The following is a 22,689-nucleotide window of genomic DNA, read 5'->3' on the forward strand; positions in this document are numbered from 1 at the left end:
AAATCATAATTATTTTCTTTATATTTTCTCATAGTAAAACATTTGAAGAATTTTCTGTGAAATTTTCAAGCCTATTGGAATGAAACTCTGGAAGTTATGGACCTTTATCTAAGGCTATCTCAGGCAACGAAGAAGCAAGAGCTCGGCGCACAGGCCCAAGATTTCTACTTCGATTGACTTCAAAACTTGACAAAACATTCTTGAAATGTTTCATTATAATAAATTTTTTTCAAATTTTGCACACACTTTCTACATATAAATAACCAGACCCCAACGTTTTCCGTTTCGTTGCTTGTTACTTTGTGGAGGTTTAACAGCTACAAAATGGCGGATTTTTTCGTGATAAATCGTAGTTTTCACTTTGAACAACCACCAAAAATTAAAAAAAAATCAAACAGAAACGTTGCGGTCTAGAAAAACTTCTACTCTAACTATGCTGCGTTCGTTTGTTCACTTCTGATAAGTCTGCGCTGAGATATAGTGGACACCGCAAATCATGATTTTTAAGGAGCGTTCTCGAAAATACCTCTTCACCGACTTATTTCTCAATATTTTTCCACGATAAAATAACAAAATGTTGTTCGAATGATGCTTTTTATCATGCAAAACATTTGAATTTATTTTGTTGAACGATAATTCTGGAAAAAATTCGCGACAATGATAATTTTTTATCGTTTAGACCCGAAACTATACATAAGTTACTGATTGTTCGTGTAGATCTTAAGATCTGTTTTCACTGAAGCTCTTGGATTACTGAGAACAAAACTGGAACAGCTATAAATAGACAAGTACGCAATGTGTTGTCCTAAAAATATCAACAGTAAACAAAAAATAGATATTAGCCGTTGTAGTTTGTGGCACAGTGTAGTCTCTAAGGACAATATGTCTAGTAGTTCTTGGACCTTGGAATATCTCTTAGAGATTTCCAAAGTCTACGAATATACTCAGTAGGTCCTAGATGCTTTTGCGTATGAGCGTAGTTAGATTTTTTGTGTCATTTACATTAAACTAGAATAGAAATGAGAAAAAAATCTTTTTTTGCGCGAAAAATTTGAAATAACGTGATGTTTTATTTAATTTACGCACCCCTGGCTTTGCGCGTAAATTGAGGGTCCCGTGTACTACCACTCGTCCCGGGTTGGCGATTCAATGCATATGACACTGGTCTTATAAGCCAGTTGTCGTATGTTCGAGCCCGGACCTGGAAGGGTTCTTAGTGTCAGTAGGATCCATAGTACTAGCCATGCAATGATTCTGTACGCTAAGAATCGGCTGCGAAGTCTGTTGAAACAGAAAGGCCAAGTTCCACAAAGAGGATGTAATGCCAAGACTTTGTTTTGTGTACTAATAATAATATCAAATTATAGTATGAACCACGATAAATGACGCTGGTGCTATCCACGATCCAAGGAGCTTGAATAAAAATTAAAGTTTTGCTAAAAACTAAACACAGTTGAATTAGAAATAATATCAGAAATTCAATTTAACAAAATTAATAGTTCGATATTTATTCAGTTTCTTGCAGTAATATCCAAATTTTTACCGCTGATCATTACAATTGCCATAGAGTCGAACATGAAAACGTTAGATCCCAACTCCCAGTATAGTAAAATATTCATCCTTATTAGTGCAATTGCATAACATTTTTCTGGACGCTATCGAGTATGTCCAATGGGCTACACACACTGTTCTTGTATTATATTCACGGACAAAATTCCGATTCTAGAAATGAACAAAACGAGTCATGATTTGTGGAAAATAGTATATTTTCATGTTATGATAATACACCATGATCAAAAATTCTCGGATCATGATTCATTTGGACTGATTTCGTTGCAATTTGAGCGTAACGCACTTGACGTTGTTGAATATAACTTCAGGCGTGTTTCTGGTACGATGGTAATGTTTGCCACATAAATTCAGGCGTTATGTTTTCAAATATGTCGAAATATATGTAAGCTTTTGCCGAAATTCGGCTAGACAACTGTCATGTACGTCAAATAACGGCTCTACGCAGTTATTTTCTGACGAAAAAATTCGGACAAAATTCTAATGGTTATTAGGAGGCGCTTATACATGGAGGTTTAGGGGTTAAAACTGATGTTTTATCAATTTCTAAAAAGTGTCCGATTTAGCTCCGGTCTCCCCTATATTATGAATACACCTCCCAAAAATTGTTTCTTGATACGCGCCTGGTCATTAGACAAAATGGAGTTAGTCCAAAAGTAGGACGTGATAATCTACGATCTATTCAGTAAGTCTGATAACAACAAACTATTGTTGATTATTTATAGAAAGCTTCTTCCAGATCCCGCTTTCATTGTCGGGAAGTCATTATAGACAACATATTTGACAGACGGCGTTCATTCCGCATTCCATATTTTACCCCAATAAAATAAAAACTTGATCCCCAATTGAATGTTCAAAATTTAAAAAAACGAATTCATTATGTACTTTCAATCGCCGAAGGCTCAATAATTCATAAATCTCACTTCGTTGCTTTTGTCGAACATTCAGTAGATGTTATACCGAACAGACAATAAACTTTTTGCTGACAATTTCGGTAATAATTTGTCAAATTTGAAATTACCGAGACTCAGCAATTTTATCTTTTGCCGAATGCTTGGCGGTGCAAATCCCGGGAATTATTTTGCAGAGATTCAGCGAAAACAAAGTACGTACATCGTTGAGTAATGCAAGATATACTGGCATCAATAATTGTTTTGCTAAATTTTCGAATTTTTATTTTACTTCAATATTTAAAGGTAATGACACATTTTGTACGCAAACCAAATGTAACTAGGTCAGCCAGATGTTACATTATCTGTACTGTATTTCTTTGACTTGTTCATCAATTAAATAACAATTTCTCACGTTGAAGAATACTCCATTCTGTACAAACCGTGGTGGTGGACACTGTAAGAAATTTATTAATTATTTGAAAATACTTATAGCTTTTTATAATCTTAAAAATATCAAAACGATCAACACCAATGATTATTGACGGAAAAAAACATTTGCAGAGTGATAAAAAAATACTCGCATCTCATGGCTAGGTTGATAAAAACATTTTTTATTATAATGTCTATTCTTCAACCCCTCATAACTCCTCTCAAAATCATTGTGTTTGTCATACACTAATTATTTGTATGGAAAAATACCACGTCATCTTCATCTTCATTGTTCCTACTGTGAAACAAAAATGATAGATGAAGGATAATGAAACGGGTAATTATCAAGGAGATCGTCTCGTGGGGTCCAGATTATTACAAATTTAAAACGGCTCGAAATTCAACGAACAAGCATGAACGAAAGGTACAGAAGATTTGTAAATAAGCCCAGCTAACGCAAAGTTCCATCAATTACACGATAGCATGCTTTCGCTTGTGTAAAACAAAGAACGATCGTTGAATTCAGCAAATCTTGAAATAATCGCACTACAATAACCTGTTAGCGTTTCTCTCCCTAAAGGAAGCTGCGTGATTCATCTTCATCGGTATTCGGAACGATACCACAATTATGTATGTATTATGTAGAAAGAATGGAAGCCCCCCCGATCTACCGACAAGGTTAAGAAATTCAACAAAAGGACAATTACAATACAAACATTCCTTGACACAAACACTGTCTTGCTGCTAACAATGGAAATATAAATGTTTATCAGAAACAGAATTGAAAATTCAATAATTGAACAAATCTTGTACAGGAACTACAAAACTGATGTTGATATATTGAATATTTTCAGTCTGATATACAAAATATTAGCATCTATGGTCAATAGGGTGCAAATGTTTTGGGGTCTTCTCTAATTTCGCAAAGCGCAAGTGCTCATAAGTTTAGGCACCAGGGGACGGGTATACCCAAGTAGCATGCTGAGTTGCTGTCCTGTATTTTTCTACTGACTGTGCAATTTATCAAGTTAGTTTATATTACTATTCTGGTAACTGTTGTGTTATGGAAGAAGCGCAATTTTTCTGTGTTGTGCAACATATCTTCAAGTTCATCCGTTATTACGAACATTTATTCACAACGATTGTGCAACTGATACAAAAACTTATACATTGATCCCATCACAGAGGCAGTAATAAAATTAGCGAAAAAACAATTGTGAAACTCGTGAGAACTACTACGTAATATAAACAAGAAATGGAATGACGTTTACAAAAACATGCAAACTTAATTTCGAATGAATAAGCTTCACATTTGATTTTCAATACAACTGCTCTTAACACAAACATGGATCTTGAAAAACAATCTGCACATGAAAAATGATAATCTTACATATTGTAGAATTGATCTTTTGTGTTTTCGTAATCGAAAAATCGGCAACGAACTGCATTTTTATGGTCAAACATGTATTCGTACGGCCGAAATTTTCAAGCGCCTTTGAATTAACGTGTTTTACTGATTGTGCACCAATTAATGTGAAAATAACAGTCTAGTATTTTTTAATGAGAATCATCGGAATGGTGTTTAAAATACATGAATTCAAACATTCTTGAAATTTTCAGTCGGTTTTGATCAAACTAATGTGTAATTAATCCTGAAAAATCTCGAAATGAATTTTGCTTGAATATTTTCCAATATGGCATCGATGGTAACAGTGAGTTGAATAGAAAATGGTTAACCCAACGTAATGATTTATGTTATCTAAATAACAGAAAACATTACAATATTAATATTTCGGAAAGAAATGCTCTACGTTTTGTTTTTCTATCAGTAATCTTCTAGTTGAATTAAACAACAATACAGTATAGTCATTCATCTTAGCGGGTCCGACTTTTGTGATACGCACTGTAGGCATTATTTTGGTAAGTCCATGTGCTGGAGTTGCAAAAACAGGTTGCATAATTGTTATATTTACTCCCGTTTCACATGACGATGTGAATTTTTTTGCAGAGCTTCTAGTGAAACATTAACAAGTTGGTGATTTACTGCACAATTGTTTTAGATATACTTAAAGTTATTCTACAGTAATTTTTCGGTAGTATTGTGAAATTTAACAGTGATAAGTTGCACAACCAATTTTAAAATATTTAAAAATCTTTCTAAACATATCTAACATAAATAACATTTCTAAATCAATTGTAAAACATCTTGAAAGTTCAATAAGTTACATTTGCTACTTGGGTAGTGTGATGGGTAAGTCGATGCTTTTCACGCAGCCCGCCTGGGATCGATTCCCAACCCCGCACATAGGGTCAGAAAGTTTTTCTGGCCCGAAGAGGCGAATGACCTTAAGGTTAAAACCTCTATAATCGAAACAAAAAAAAAGTTCAGGCACCTCAAGAAATTTGCAAAATTTTCCCAAATTAAAGTTTTTGTTAGAAAAACTTTTATCCCTGCAACAATTACCCAATTCGAGAACGATGTTTGTTTATTAATCGATTTTAAATTTTCAAAAACGTTTTGTTTTTTTTTAGTATAGAATTCGAAACGACGAATTTAGTTCCAAATTGTTTTCGGATTTGGCAGCATCCTCTCAGATTTAAATAAAACTTTCTCGACATGTAGACTTTATCACAGGAAACCACTTTGCTTACTTTGTTTGTCCAAAATTGATCTAGACTGTCTTTTGAAAATAGCTAGACTTCATTTTTACCATTTTTTTAAATCGAAAAATGACAAATCCTACAAAAAAATGTTGTGCTAGTGATATCACAAAAATAGTTAAATTTTCGAATAAAATTACTAGAAAAATTATTTATCGAACCATACACTGAAAAACTCGATCTTCACAATTTGAAGTCAAATAAAGAAAAACACCATTCTTTGTTTAAATGAAATTGTTCCAACATAAGTAACAACAACTTTTTCTTGTCCTGCATTGATACTTTTTGCTAATATCGGGCAAGCAATAGGGTGTTCGGTGTAATTTTCTCACAAATTTCTTTTTTGTAAATTTGACCAAACCACAGTATGACAATTGAGTTTTATTGGAATCTTGGATGATAATGACTTTCAGTTAAGTTTAGTTTTCGATAATAGGACGCTAGCTAAAAAATTCAGTTTGAACAAGAACAACTTTTTCCTTAAAAGTGCCCATCTTGCAATGTATGGACGGTTTCTAATGAAATTATGAAATTATTTATCTTGGAAACAAAATTTTATCACAATTAAAAATGTTTTTTTTTGAAAATCAGTTTAAAATGTTCAATTTTTTCCATAAGTTTTTTTTTTAGAATTTTTACTCGAAAACTTGACTGATTTTACTGAAAATCATCAGTACAATACTTTTTGGAAGAATTTGTCGTTTTTTCACTAGAACTAATTCAAAAATATATAGGGTAACGGCTTCCTATTTCATGTTACCTCAAAAACCTTATTTAGCCACTAAAATCACCGTAATTATTTTATATTTCAGCTTAATTTAATAAAAATATGGATTTTTATTCATCCTACCGTTGGTCTTATATTCAACAAAATAAATTACCGATAGCAATCAAATCAAAATATTGCACAATTCTCAGATTCAAAATGTAAGTATTCTTCTTAAAAGGACATAATGCCAACTGTGAGACAACGACGTTATTTTTAGAACCAGTTTGGAATCAATTCGACTTTTAAAAATTATTGGACCGTTTTCGTTTCCTTTCGTTTTACATCTAAAATTTTATTGTAAGGTTAATCTGAATTGGCCTTTTTAAAAATATGAAAATATCAGATGCACAGTCGATGAAACACACACACTTAACAGCTTTTTTTTATATAATTTTTTTTATTCAGGCCAATTTGCGTACAAGAAAAATAAATAATTTTTTTACCATTGAATCTTGTTGTCAATCTTTTTTTAGGGGAAGAGGAGCTTCTATTTTTATCTTGCGATGATTGAGGGGTACTTTGTTCGTGGCTCGTCTCGTCATCCATTGCCGCATCGGTGGTATCGTTGTTGGTTTCCGTTTTCCTTCGTTGTCCTTGTAATTCGCAGTCTTGGGCTCGTTGTTAGTTGCTGTAGACGCGCCTTGTTGTACATTAATTGCAGTTGCTGATTGGTTTGATGGTGAAACAGGAGCACTGCGCTCACTAGTTTCCGTTGTTGAACTGTTGTCCTTGTTGTTGTTTGAAGATGTCCTTTTCGTAGTTTTAGTGCAAGGTTTGCCGTAGTTGCAGGTTGTTCACAAAACTGACATGTAACCAGCTGATTTTCATACGTAATCAGCGTTTTACACGGATGTATCCCATCTTGATCACAAATGATGTAAGATGGAATTGCTTTACGTAGTTGCATACGTACCCATCGCACGCCATTCCGGATACCCAAAATTCCGCCATACATCCCTTTCGATGGAAAGAACTTCACCGTACTGCGACATACTTTCCCGAACAAACTGGTCTGCGGGGGAAAGTCATGCACGCGTACATCTATGGCATTGTCCACCATGAACACAGGGATTTTATATTTAACATTGTCATGATCAACACTATGCACCTCGTTGTTAACCGAAGCGAATGCAATTGCATCTCTTTCACGTTTGAACATAATGTACACATTAACATCATTAACGTTTAGATGCATTCGTTCCTTAAGCAAGATTTCAATTTCGGTTGCTGCTGGTCTAACTTTGCAGTGCTTGAAATCAATACAAATTGAATTTGGTCTTGTAGGCCAAGTTTCAGGCTTTGTTAAATCGTATTCGCCCATTTCGTAGACTATATTGTTCACTACACTGTATTGTCTTTGTTTCTAAGGAGTGTATCGAAAATAAGCTATCCACATACATTTGTGTTGTACGCATGTATTTGTAATGTTTTTTTGTTCAGATCACAGCATGCTGTGCATTCGGCTGTCAGCTTTCGTTTGTTTACTTGTGTGTGCGGTTGAAATTCTGCGTTTTTAAAATGTCGCGTATTGAAAAGGAAGTGAAAATTATGGTTCTGGACATATGGCTAAGTGAGAAGGGTATTACAGGGTCCGGCACTCGAGCATATCGAGCAAAACTGAATTGATTCTGAATTTTGTATTATTTTTACACATTTTATACTTTGAATTAAGTAAAAGTAATTTTCCAAACTGAATTTATGGCCTTTTTAATTGGTTACACTTCGAGTGCCGGACCCTGTACTATGCGAAAATTAACGAAGCGGTTTGGAATTCATCATGCCAGTGTTAAAACCATCATTAATAAGTTTGGGGAACAATTTTCTTTGGATGAGCTACCAGGTAGAGGCAGAAAACCCAGTTCTTCCAACCCGAAACTGGACCAGAAAGTGGTATCTCTAATGATGAAGAACAAATCAGTGTTAATACGTGATTTGGACAAGAAAGCAGGAACGAGTGTCGGAATGATCCAGCGTATCAAGAGGCGAAATCACCTGAAGACCTGCAAGAAGCAGAAAATCTCGAAACAAAGTGTAGAACAGAAGAAGCGAGCAGCAACAAGGGCCCGGAAATTGTATTCGCGTCTTTTGCAGTGTCCGGATGCATGTGTTTTGATGGATGATGAGACTTACGTAAAGAAGGACTCAAAAACCCTTTCAGGTCCACATTACTTAACTGTCGTCGTTGGGGAGAATGTGAGTGATGCGGGCAGGTCGATTTAAGTGGAGAAATTCTGTCGAAAGGTATTGGTATGGCAAGCAATATGATCCCGTGGTGTGAAGTCAACCATTTTTTACACTACTGGAACTATAAATGCAGATATCTATCGATCTGAGTGTCTCCAGAAGAGATTACTGCCTTTATATAAGAAGCCTAATACACTTCCCCTGTTTTGGCCGGATTTGACGTCGGCTCACTATGACAAAACCACTTTCAATTGGCTTGCGGAAAACGGTACAAATTTCATTGAGAAAAATATCAATCCACCAAATCCCTCAGCTTCGACCCATCGAACGTTACTGGGCAATCGTGAAGAGGGTCTTCAAGAAGACTGTTAAAACAGCTGGGAACATGCAGAAGTTCAAAAAAATGTGAGCTCAAGCATAAAAAAATGCGATGCAACACTTGTCCGGAACTTGATGAAGAGCGTTCGATCAAAAGTTCGAAAATTCGTGAAGGAATAACTTAAAATTCATCCGGTTTTTATTATGCTAAAGTTTACCCTCGTACAATAATCAAAGAATCAATTTTTAGTTTTAATAAAATTTCGTTTTTTATCATAATTTGAAAGAAAAATTTTGTGGATAGCTTATTTTCGATACACTACTTATCGTCTCGACCGTAAGCAATTTTTGACTGTGTCGGATGAGATGCGAGCACGAACTGATGAACTTAACAGATTTATGTTGACATATATCGAAATGGAACCAGTGCTGCTAGATTTGCCATAATGGTTATTTCAATAGTATTTAACACGCACTTTCTAGTAATATTCGTAGCCGAAACATTTTTATTCAAATATAAATATCAATAACATAATTAAAATTATATCACTGATATCAAAAAAAATATTTGCTGGTGGTAATTTAAAGAAGAAAGAAAAATTTTTAATAATATTATGAGAAAACTTGGCAGCCTTGCGATACGAAATGAGACGAAAACAACGCGCAACCAAGTAAATTAAGTTTAAATTTTCATCTCATATTCTTGAAGATGCATATGAAGTTTTCCATCAATGAACAAGTGAAAAGTGAACATTACTAATTATCAAGTAATTCAACATTGAAAAGTGGTGTAATTATAGAAAAAAGGAATCATGTTTGAAGACGAATCAATTGGTAAATATTCAGAAACATGACGAACTACACAACTTGATAAATTTATTTGGGAAAAACCTCTTTTAATTCACCTATTGGTGTAATGATGCCTTTCTCACATCTGACATATTCTCATATATAAATACGATTCCTCGTGGGAACCGGTTTGTGCTAAAGTGTACATGACTGTATTGATTGTTTTACGTTTCGCATTCAGTTCATCACCAAAACCTAAATGACTACCATATGCTTGCAGTCATAAAGTCGTAAATTCGTTTTCGCCTAAGACGTCAGGGTAGACATTGCACTTCGGTGCAAAAAAGTGCGTTGTAAATAGCAATGGCTTTAAGTCTGCGTAGCGGATTACGTTGATCCGCAAGGTGGCATTAGCAGTCCAACATAATCTGCTAATGCACTAATGAGCTGAATGCGAAACGTAAAACAATCAATACATTCATGTGCGCTTTAGCACAAACCGGTACCCACGAGGTACTAAAACCTAAATAACTTAAATGCACATCTTAAAACATCTCACAGTTTGGTTCAGGTACGTTGAAAGATATGATTTATGTTCAAAGTAATAAGATGAAAGGATGAGATGGAAATAGGCGCTCAGATGAAATAGGAAACCGTAACTCTAGGTTAAAAAAGTTTGGTCCTTTTCGAAAAACAAAATATGCAAAGTGGCTTTTTGTGACAAAGTCTACATGTCCAGAAAGCTTCATTCAAATCAGAGAGAGTGCTGCCAACATTTGTTCGAGTTGGCGCAAAATTCATGTATAATTCTCGCACAAAATAGATTACTAGCTTAAGCCCAACTACAAGATATCAATGGCATTTGAAGGTCGCGAAATTTAATTAGTGACTTCAAAGTTATTTTTAAAAAACAATTCATTAATTTTAAAGTATAATTTTCTTCGAAAAAACAGTGATTTTCTGGCTTCAAGAGTAGAAGACCCCTTAATTTAAACTCGAAATTATGCTAATATACAATTTTTTTACAAAATATATACAATTATGTTAATATACAACTTTCCCTCTTACACAAAGAACGTATGAATTCGCTATCACAGCAAAGATTTGTCAGGAAAAAATCCAGATACTCAAAACCTCTTCAACTGTCTTTACTTTTTCAAAAATAATTATACACATTTGATTTTATCACGTGTAAAATAACTATTTATGTTACTCAAAATTTAATATTTCCTGTAACACCTATAATTTCGATGTCAACTTACAATTATATACCCTTTTTGGCTTTCCATTTTTACTTGTCACATGCAAGCTTCTGAAAACTGTTCAGTTACGATCGGAACTCCAGCGAAGGGTAACATTTCCATTCATCCCACCACAATCACTATCGCCCGCCTCGGACAGTTTTTCTTGCCATACACTACAATCAAGTGGTTATATCTGTTTGGTGGGCAATTTCGTGCCGTGCAACAGTGCAAAGCTCCGGCTGGTTAAAGGTTTCCGAAAACAAAACCAAAAACCAAAACAACGTTCATTTCTTACGCTCACAATTATTTCGTAATTTCGCTACTCAGTCAACTCCACTTTGATGACGGGTTTCATACTAAAAACAAAAACGAAGAAAACAGAGATGGCGAAGTGATTATTATAACGGGAAATGGTTTGTCTTGGCCTTCGGGGGCCTGCTGGGAATAACCCCGAAATGGACTGTTTGTTGTTTATCTGCTAGCCGGGTTTTGTTTTCATCGACATAAATAAAATATACCTTTGGAGACCCGGTCCAGCAGTAATGATCCGCTGCTGTCACCTGTCATCCTCGGCAAGTAAACCTGCGCCACTCGGGACATTTTGACAGTTGCACTCTGCTAATATTGGAAATTGGATGGCCAAACGAGGATAAGTTCCGTGCTTTCGGCATTCCGCTCATCGTCGAGATGGTGTTATGGGAGAATTTTAATGATATAATAAGATTAAGATCAACGTCAGTTGCGAACATCGTTCCGTCTGGGAGGTAATTACCGGTTTTGTTACCATGGCAGCTGGCAATTATTCGCATATGTGTTTTGTTTATTAGTGAGGCAAAACAAGTAACGGTGCGATTCAACTGATGTAGGACTCTCAAAATTGTAATTGTTTTGGGACTTGTTGTACTTTCGACATCCGAATGCTTGAGATTTCAAAAAGTATTCAGAACTTGTACTAGTTGCGATGGAAAATCCAATTGTGGTAGAGCACTTCCAATCTTAACTACTTAACTTTGATAAATAAAAAACTACGAATTTAAAATTTGAATGATGTTTTTAGATATGAGAATGCATATCGTGATTAATTTTTTCTATCTCTTTCTCCATTCCAGATGCATCATCCTCAAACGAAGCAGTCCACCTACAGCAGAAACTGAAAAGCCTGAGCACCGAACTGGTCACACTAAGAAGTCGCCTTCACACCGGCGGTCAAACGACACCAGCGGCAGGACCGAACGGGGCCGTAGCCGTCACCAATCCAGTCGTTACACCAGCCGCAACGCCAAATACAAATCCCCAAACGCTTGGTGGTCACGGAACGACGGCCACCGCTGCTGTTGCTCCAACCACCGGTGCTGGAACCGGAGGAGGTCTTTCAGCAACGACCGTTGGTGCAAACGGGATCAGCATTCTGTCACACCTGAACGCTGCCAACAGTGCCAGCTGCAATAGCAACACCACCAACAGCAAGGTATAATTCAGGCTCCAAAAATCAATCACCGTGTGGCTATAAAAACCTGCTTGTGCCCATTTTCACAATGACTATTATTAAACCCATTTGAGCTGTTTGATTTATTTGAAAATTGCAGGCCTTATGTGGCCTATTTTCCATTCACCGCAACACTGTTCTTTCCCTCCACTTACAGAGTCACATGATACTGGCCGCAGCACAGTGTATACCTCCAGCCAGCAGCACATTGAACCATCCGGGCAATGTCATACCACTAGTTTCGCCGAGAAATACCTCGATACCCTACCCGTTACCGCATCACAACAGCACCGGAACGATACTTGTTGCAGGTAAGCATTATCCTGATTGTTCACTATTTGTCGTCTCTCGTTCCCTCTGAATCCATGCTTAGCTGATCACTCTGGCCCCGCTAAGCATTATGGGGATAAATCTCTGGTATGGTTATGAAAAATACTTGGCATATCGTGTTTGCAGGCTGGCATGGCCCTAGTGGTTAACTACTGAACAATTATGAACGTGAGAGAATCGACCAAGTTTTTGCAAACTGTTCCAAGCTTGCATATCTTCCGAACAACAATGTAGATAATCTACATAATTTACATGAATAAAAACGATAAACAATGTCGTATTGATCAAAATTCCGATCGAACTTTTCGATACATTATGCCAATTTCAGATTTCCTCTCCTGGAGTGAAGTTTATTCATCGATTAAAACAAGATCGATTTTTTAAATTCTGTTACAATACAGATGATGTATTTGCAACTAAATGAAATTATCGTCAAAACTATGGTCTCATTTTTATGAGGGTAAAATAAACCAAATTGTGCGCGGCAAAATGCTTAATATTTGGCTTACAAAAATTATGTAGACAGTATCAATTTAATGAATAATATTGAACAGTCTTCGTTCTGGAAAATATTTCATCTACAAAAAGACAAAACCATTTTTTTAATTTAAAAGAAGCATTTTAATGATGAGTTTCGCCCCGTTGCACAGTGTTCCAAACCTGCAATTTCCTACCTTTAATTAATTGGTTCATTGTGAACTTTTCTGTAACTCTGCAATTTCTGGTAACTTTCCAAAAATTTGTTTTTTTAATTCTAATTTAATGCCTTACGAAAATATGTGTTCAAATGAAAGGTCCTGTTGTTCCATACGTAAATCCTGAATTTCATTCGGATCCGACTTCCATATTCGGAAATATATGGTAAAGTGTTTTAAAATTTTATACCATCACTGAAAAGGGCGAAAACCCGTATAAAAATTTCTAAATCGATCTCAAGTCTTCTGCAATTGACAGTTTCTATCAGTAGACGGTCAAACAAACCGATTTCGGTTGTTCTTTTAAGAATCGAATAGTTCTGGAAACGGAAGTCGGACTCGGATGAAATTAAACAGCAACCTATGAGACTATGCAAGCTTTTTTTAGTCTGTTTGTCGAAATAGATCAAACTATCTCTGAGAAAATTGAATGTGTCTCGTTCTAAACTTTTTCACCACTATTTCCGGTACCAGTATAGCCGAAGTCGGTTCGTTTAGTAAGAAACTAATATAGCCTACAAATTTAATCAGTTTTAAGCCAAATCTAGAGCAATTTTACCCTTTTTTGCATCGCTTTAAACAACGGTTTGAAATTCAATAGCCATCTATGGGATTAAGAGGTTTTTTTTATTTAATGAGTGACATTATTTGACACATACTCACACACATACACGCACAGACTTACTCAGCTCGATGAACTGTGTCATAGAAAATAGAACACTTAGCCCTCTAGGCCAATTTTCACTAGTCAATTTTTCAAGTGATTGCATAAACTTTCCTCGTTTTGCTATCGCTTGAGAGAAAATACTCATGAAATTGAAAATTTCCACTAATCGCACTGTAAAGCCGGAACCAGAAGTCGGATCTGGATGAACTTGTCGGGGACTTTCTTCTTAATTTGGGAAAATTGGTTAAGAGTTTTTTGAGTGCGCATTTTTTAATAAGTTTGCACATATTTGCTTGTAATTCCGGAACCGGAAATTGGATCCAAATGAAATTCAAGAAAATCGTATGAGGCCATAAGATCTTGCATTGGAATCTTAGTTTGTGAAAATAGGTTGAGCAAATATATAGCTGATGTGTGTTAGATTTATGGACTTTACTTATTTCAATATTATTTTAATATTTATTTCAGTTTCTTAATCGTTTAAACCCCAAGTATGAACGTTGCAACTACTGTGAAGAATGCTTACACTTATCATTGTAACCAGGCCCGAGCGTAGGTTTTTCCGTTGGGGGCAGAATTTATCGTGGGATTTTTTTATAGATAATTCTGTTCTATTGGTTTTCGAAATTTGACCAATTTGTTCCATTTTGGGGTTTGATGGTAATTTTGTGGTCGTTGGAAAAAATCAATACCACTAATAAGTGATGCATAGTATTTATTTACCATTTGCATTATTTTTTTAGTTAAAAAAAATTTATTCATTTTAAAATTTGAAATTATTTGCTTTATTAGTCGGAGTTATTTCCAATAGATATATAAGGTAGGGAAAAGTACATGAAAATGTAAAATTTTGTTTCAATGGAGGAGGGTCTTTCGAAATTCGCAACAATTTACGCTATTACTTGTTGGCTACTGTCTATAAAACGTAGTTCCATGGATCGCAAGTAATTAAATCATTTTCAATATCAACTTTCTCGAAAGTATTATAACAAGAACTTAGAATTTTATTGTCATACAAGAAAATCGTAGACATGCGACTTCTTTTGTCTTCTTATTCCGTAGTAGCTAACTGGCGTAGTAGTTTTTCACCGGATGCGATACAGCTTCAATAACAAGTGAGCATTCCTCATAAAAGTTTTGGCCATACGATTCAGAAGATGAAATAGAGTTAGTTGAACTTGTATATCTTATATTATGTTCATTTCATTTATATTTAAAGAAAATATTTAAATACGTAAAATCAATATATATAACACACATCAGATATACATTCACTCATAGAATCCTAGGATACCGTCGGATACAAACCATTTCTTCAAGGTTTTGATGTTGATTTTGGTTCGATCAGTAACTTTTTGAAGCCCTCTGGAATAATCGAGTACAAAATGTGACCATTTTTTATTTAAAACTATCCATAACTATTTCAAAAATTGTCATAGAGCTCTACGATATAAGTATTTCTACAAAATCTAACACTTTGTTGTATAAATCATTCCTCTAAAAATCACGTGGAAAAAGAATAAAAACTGAGTTTTTGAAACCTTTTAGTAATACTGCCGAATAATGAGTTAACGGCTATGGACCGCGTCAATAACCCCTACAATTCTTTCAGAAGACAGCAACAAGAAAAAGTTTACGATAAGGCCTCAAAATAATTAAAGGCATGCAATTGCCGTTTTTGATTGCACTGTGCGTTGTTGTCATGCGTTTTGCCCCGTTATTTTGATGAATTTTGACCCGTTGTTGAAGATCACGCTGCCTCCAATTTCCGATATCCGTGACTTCGCGTAATTTAAAATGAGGGTTCGCAGCTCATCCACAACTTAATCGATTCATCTTACCCACATGGAAATTATAAGAATCTATCTAACCATTTTTTGTATACCTTGAACTCCGATTTGTATACGATTTTTTCCATCCATCCATCAGGTCTTTAATCTGTTAAACCTGCCGAAAACCGACTAGTGACGTCATCTTTTGCAAAATGTTGGAAAATTGCTTCTAGACTAAACAAATTAATGAACAAAAACCTGTTCTAATCCACCAAGTGGTGTAATGACGCCTTTCTCATATCAATCGTACTATCATACATAATACCGTGGTATTCTTCAAAGTAATTTTCTTCGATTTTTGTAAGAATAACCGGAATCGGTTTGTTTGGTCGTCTACTGACAATGATTACCGATTGCAGTAGTTCGGAGGCAGATTTATAAAATTGTTTACGTTTTTTTGTTTCGCCGCTTTAGGTGATGGTATACAATTTTTAACATTACGGAACCGGAAGTCAGATCCGGGTGAAATTTATGGATTCTGTATCCAAGTTGGTTGTAATCGGTCAAACCATCGTTGAGATTGACCAGGTGAGTCAGATTCATTTTGGAAAATATGACCACTATTTCCGGTGCCTCCGGAATCGGAAACCAGGAACCAGTATTGCCGAAATTAGTTTGTTTGGTTGACTATAATGATAATGGCTATCAAATGGATTAGTTTTGAGGCAAATTCAGAAAACTTTTTACGTTTTTTTGTTTCGTCCCTTTGAATGATTGTATGAAATTTTTAACACACTGCAGATGAAAATCAGAAGTTTTGTATAGGGCAATAAGACCGTTCATTTCAATCTATGACTGCGAAAATCGATCACGCCATCTCTGAGAAAAAATAGTAAGTAATTTGAAATTGGAAATTTTGCAATAATCACCCTATAATTCCGAAACCGGAAGTAGATTTCAGATGGAATTCAGAAGTGTTGAAAAGGACCAAAACACAATGGATTTGAATCTAAGACTTTTGAAAGTTGATCACGCCATCTCTAAGAAAAAAATAGTATACGAATTTTCATATTTGTTTTGCACATTTTACCTCATAACTCCAGAGCCGGAAGTAAGATCCAAACAATATTCAGGATTTTTGTATAAAACTGCAAGAACTTTCATTTGAATCCAAGTTTGTGAAAATCATTTATCTCGAAATATGATTAATCGATTGTTTCATAGTCACTTGTCAGATTAGGATTCGTCTGAAATAGTTAATGTTTAATTTTCGTGCAACTCCCACTCCGTCTCTCTATCATCTTCATTTGAAACTAACTAGATTCGCTAACCCGGTAGTCCTTTCCTCTTTTTTCTGTCTTCCACCATCCATTTTTTTATCACTAATTAGATCTACATGCCGTTTCTAACCCCGTCATTTTTTTTGTCTTCCACCATCTTTTTGATAACTAATTAGATCTACATTCTGATTCTGACCCCGTCGTTCGTTTACGCTCGCTTTGCACCCCCTCCACCAACCATTGTATTCCATTTACCTATTCACTTTTCCGGAACTAGAAGTCGGATCCAAATTATATAAAGGAATTTTGTATGGGAATCAGGAATCAGAACTAATTTGATCAAGTGGTGCGTTCCCCTAGTTATTTGGAGATTTGTGCCGGTTAATAACCTTACTTTCATTACACGAATATCTTTATGAATATCCGAGTAAAGCTAGTGAAAAAAAAACATTACATACACATACGCTCATACACACACATACACACAGACATTTTGCGTACTCAACGAGCTGAGTCGAATGGTATATGACATTTCGAAAATTGTCCGAAAGGGGGGGGGGAGTAGTAACTAGCGATGGACGATGCTTTGATTAATATTTAAATTCATTTTATTTTAAAATAAATGTATTTTTTAGCCCAAAAATACGGACCGAAATAATTTGTATTCCCAATACAAAAGTAAAACCTTACTTTCATTACACGAATATCTTTATGAATATCCGTAAAACACTGGATTCCTACGTATTACTTTATCAGTTTAGCAATAATTCTCTTAGTAGTATATAGTTGGGAATATAATTTTTTCGTGTTTTATTTCTGCCACTGTTACTTGAAGATCGTGACTTCCAGCTTAACAAACTTTATACAAGAAGCCAAATAGATTTTTGTTTAATGGCATGGTCATTTATTTAACGCCACTCTGTATGACCAGAAAATCACATTAATTGTAAACAATTATTTATCTTCATGAACGAAACTACATGTTTTTCCGGAAACGATACAATGATACAAATGTCTCGTAATCTACTCATTTTTCTAACTTCCAATCAAACAGCGCAAGCCGAATCCATCAGTTCAGAGAGTTAAAGTTGAATGAACTGAAAATATTGCACTCATTTATCGAGAAAAGCGGCGCTCCGTGTTGAAGAGTTAACATGTTGAATTTTATTACCCTGCTACGACTTCGTGTTCAAAGTTTTCCGCTCCTTAGTCTTGGCTAGGATGGCCATTTGTATGCTCGGTAGTCAGCGCGGTGATGGTGTTTTTGAATCGCCAGCACCTGGAACAAAGCCTACAGTCTGATGAGGTGGCTTTGAGCGTTAAATTTTAAGTGGGCGCGATCTAATAGCGAATAACAAGGAAAACGAAAACCCAATAAGCTTGAATCCATCCGTTTGCTGACGAAGAAGGAACTCTAAAAGTAACTGTTACTAGAGAGTTGCTTAGTCAGTCGGCTATTCGGAGCTATGGATGCTTCGAGCGGCTCTAAGTTGTTAAGGCATTTGCCTTTAAATTTGCTTTCCGAAAAACGATCCACTCCAAATGTCTTTCTCTTTTTGCTATCTCAGCGCCTAGCGGTGGTGCTGCGGCCGATCTGAAATATTTCTCCCCAGGTAGCTTCATACTATTATTCCGGCATACCGAAAAAACATACACACGCATACCAACCCGCTCATCCAAAAACTACGGGTGAGATAAAGATTAGATCGTTCATTTGATGGCAGCTTTAATTACTATGCTGACGTTAGTTTGACGTAATTGGTCAGCGAAGTCTGGTATATAAAATTAACAGCCAAAAGAATTGGTCTATATTGAAGGTGGTAGATTTCTCTTTTGATAAAGTATTAATAACGGTGTTGAAATTTGATACGATAGATCTGCTTAGTAAATTCCTTGTTTTAGCCTTTCTTTCCGTTGTTTTTGAGTATGCTGTTTATCAAACTAGCTTTGTGATTGGAACATTCGACGTTATAACGTTTAGTACTTTAGTACTCCAAATATTGGAAATCCAAGTTTATCGCTATTAACCTTAATCTGGATGAGTGAACTTATCGAACAAAATTTCTATGAATTAAAGGGTAATTTTTAAGAGGTAAAAGATTTGTTTAAAAAAATGAGAAAATTGATGAAATCTTAATTGGAATCGACTGAACGATCAATATAATTTAATGTTTGAAAGTAAACAAAGGGAAACTGTCACTTGCTCTTACAGCCTTCTGAAAAATTAACCGAGAATTATTTGGTTCAATCAACAACGTGTCTACCCTAGCGTTACTTTTTTGGTAACTAAATAAAATGAGTTTCTATTGTACTGACTAATTTTTGGCATTAAAACTAGCCGCTTAACCCTTTCCCTGTGACAATTTTGAGCGCTTATAACTCAATCGTGTGTTGATGGATTAATATAATTTAACAACCAACCGATTAGGAAATATTTAACTTAACACCTGTTACAACGTCGTTTTGGTATTTCAATAGTACATCATTGAAAATTTGGTTTGAATTGACCTGTTTTCTCGAACTTATCACAGTATCCCATAATGACCTCATCCGAACTGTCGCTCAAAACGGAATCTCTGTCACATTTTCTAGTTTAGTCGGTGGCTGCTTTCATGCGGAACGGATAGTTGAAATTCGCTTCACCATTCACTCGTTTACTGCACACCGTGTTTGCTTGTATGGGCACTGCAGTTCGCTAAAATTTTGGTTCACAGGTGTTGCAAACAAAGTTGTATTAACAATGTAGGATCAGAATTAAAGTATTTCTAAACACTTCTAACTAGGTGATTTGAAAAAGTTATCTAATCTAAACAGCCAGTAGATTCGAGAACATTTAACTTAAACGAGAATAGCAAAAGAATTTGATATTTACGATAAGTAGTTTGAAGAAATCGGATTGAAACCCCCTCCCCTCGAAACTCGAGAAATTATTGAGTGAGAGCGGGGTTAGACCAGACACGGGGTAAGCCGGACAGCGTGAATATCTTCTAAGTTTGCAATTATTTCGATCCATGCGCTTTCATGCGACAGACAGACGTCAGTTAGCTAGAGGTTGAGACGTCAGTCTCACGAATAGTTGAAATTAAGATATCTCGAGATTTCACACCCCATTGTATTAGTTTATAATTATAAACTCCGTGTTTCCAGAATTGAATTTTAGGGTGGTCACTTCTGCACGACTTGGTACGAAAATTAATGCGTATTTTTTAAATTCACAAATTAGGAGTTGTAGCTGAAGGTTTAACAAGAGAAATAACTGTTTTTCCGAAAAGTGTCCGGCTTAGCCCCGCTCTCCCCTATATTAAAACTCTTTTCGATTATAAAATGGATAATTTTGAACAAACGGCTTCAAAACCAAAAATTGTTCAAGTAAATTTAGGGGAGACCGGGGCTAAGTCGGTCACTTTGAGGAAATTGAATAAAGCATCGATTACACTTAGGTTTTTATCCATTTATCTATACAGTTGTGCAGCTTTAACTTTTAGCTACAATTCCCAATTTGTGAATAGGAAAAACAAGCATTAGTTTTTTTACCAATTTACCATGAAATTACCAACCAAATTGGGGCTAAACCAGACTTTAAAGTTTCACTCAAAAATGAAGAACGGATACGGTAGGGCCCCAAAATTTAATAAAAGTTAATGAACGCATGTCCCGGGTTGGCGGTTCAATGGATAGGACGCTGGTCTTACAAGCCAATTGTCGTATGTTCGAGCCCCGACCTGGAAGGATTCTTAGTGTTAGTAGGATCCATAGTACTAGCCATGCAATGATTCTGTACACTAAGAATCGGCTGCGAAGTCTGTTGAAACAGAAGGGCCAAATTCCACAAAAGGAATGTAATGCAAGACTTTGCTTTAACGAGCGCAAAAAAAATGAAATCGTGCTTGAATGGATATATAAAAATACTAGCCCATCGAACTTCGTCTCTCCAAAAAAATATTTGTTCGAATTTATGTTTTCGGACAGCAGAATTGTCAAACGACTAAGTAGTTAACGTATATCTCCATTATTTTTGTGATTACTTATCCTACAATCAACGGAATTTGACACACATTCATTTAGCTCAAAAACGAATTATCACCAGAAATTGATGTAAAAATGTCAATCACTTCTGTTAAGAAAAAATTGAGCAAATGCATAGATTGTCATCCCATCCTTTGAGTCAATAAAAAATCTTTCTTTAATGGCTTCAGTAATGGATAAAAAAGGTCACTAACCAGAATTTTAACACATACATACAAACCAATCTGAACAGTCCGTTTTTGGGAATTACTCATACTTGAATGTTCACCCGATGCAACACAATAAACTTTGAAGCAGTTCCTTGTACAGTTTTTAAGCAGCGAGAAAGTTTTCTCAGAACTTGTTCTGTATATTCAAGTCGCAAAAAGTGCCACGCGTACTTTAGGGCTCTAATAAAGTGGATATTGTTCAGGCACCAGGCTTAAATAAATCCATCATGATAATCATATTGAACATTGATATTTAATGGCCACTTGTTATGTGCGCTAAATCATTAGAAATCACGGAAAATATTTTAGTTTGACATTAGCGCTTCTACAGAACAATCTCTTCATTGATTTAATCAAAATTTTTCTGATTTTTTAAACTCGCGCTCACGATGACCAATATTATTTACACTCCATCAACTGGTCAACGATATCAGAACTTTTTCTCCTGTCTACAGCGGTTTTCTAGAACAGTCATATGCATTCCGCTATTGAGTTATTTGGCAAGCAATAATTGTGATATCCAATTAAGCACGTGACTCAAAATGACAATTAAAATGAATCAAGTATGCATGTGCAATCTCCACACGCAACTATTCGTTGCGCGCCAAACGATTTTTTCTACGATCTAGTATTCTTTCCTTCGACGGCCAAGCACTTATGCAGTTCGTTATGCGCCAAACATCAATCGTAGATCTAGCAATCATTGGCGACTTTTTCAGTGGAAAATTCCATTGTCCATACAAAATAACTTCATGGATTTTTCCCACTTTTCCGGCCAGTTTTCCAATTTTTTTTAAGCACGAACCCGGTGGGGGTAAAACCTGATCAAACAAAAAAAGAATCATGTAAATCCGTCCACCCGTTCTTACGTGATGCGATTACAAAGAATGATCTCTGCATTTTTATATATATAGATAACAATTGTATCGAAACCAAATACAAATAATAATACCCCTAAGTCCCATACAAACGAACTGTTAATGTTTGGTTCACAGCCTGAACAAGTAAGCCTAGCAAATTACTCCCTTTCATTGCGATAGTTTGAAAATGTGGAAGGAGATCGTTTCTGGCAACGCTTTATGTTTATCGTTGCTGTATTAAACTGCAACAATCAGTCTAAATATCACCGGCACTAGCACAAAAGATGAACCCACGAATCTAAAAATATCAATATAGCTAGTAGTATATTCATGGTGGCTTAACCATTCTAGATTATTGTTTAACTTACATTTCGCTTGTGATCTTGACTATCAGATAAAAACTGTTTGTTTATTTATTTTTCACTATAATAAACAGTAACTATGGTGAACTTGTTCTTACCCTTCAGTGTTGCTAGTTTTATAGAAAACTCGTTAAAGTACATTGTCA

At 35.5% G+C, this 22,689-nt stretch overlaps 1 protein-coding gene across 1 annotated transcript in view; it reads left to right on the forward strand.

Moving 5' to 3' along the window:
* Positions 1-22,689, forward strand: part of LOC131427903 (myosin-I heavy chain) — an 85,542-nt gene that overhangs the window by 36,564 nt on the left and 26,289 nt on the right. The window contains 2 exon segments of the mRNA XM_058591481.1: positions 11,966-12,324; positions 12,500-12,653. Of these exon segments, the coding sequence (XP_058447464.1) occupies positions 11,966-12,324; positions 12,500-12,653 (513 nt within the window).

This window comes from Malaya genurostris, chromosome 2 (assembly GCF_030247185.1).
Source record: "Malaya genurostris strain Urasoe2022 chromosome 2, Malgen_1.1, whole genome shotgun sequence".
NCBI lineage: Eukaryota > Metazoa > Arthropoda > Insecta > Diptera > Culicidae > Malaya > Malaya genurostris.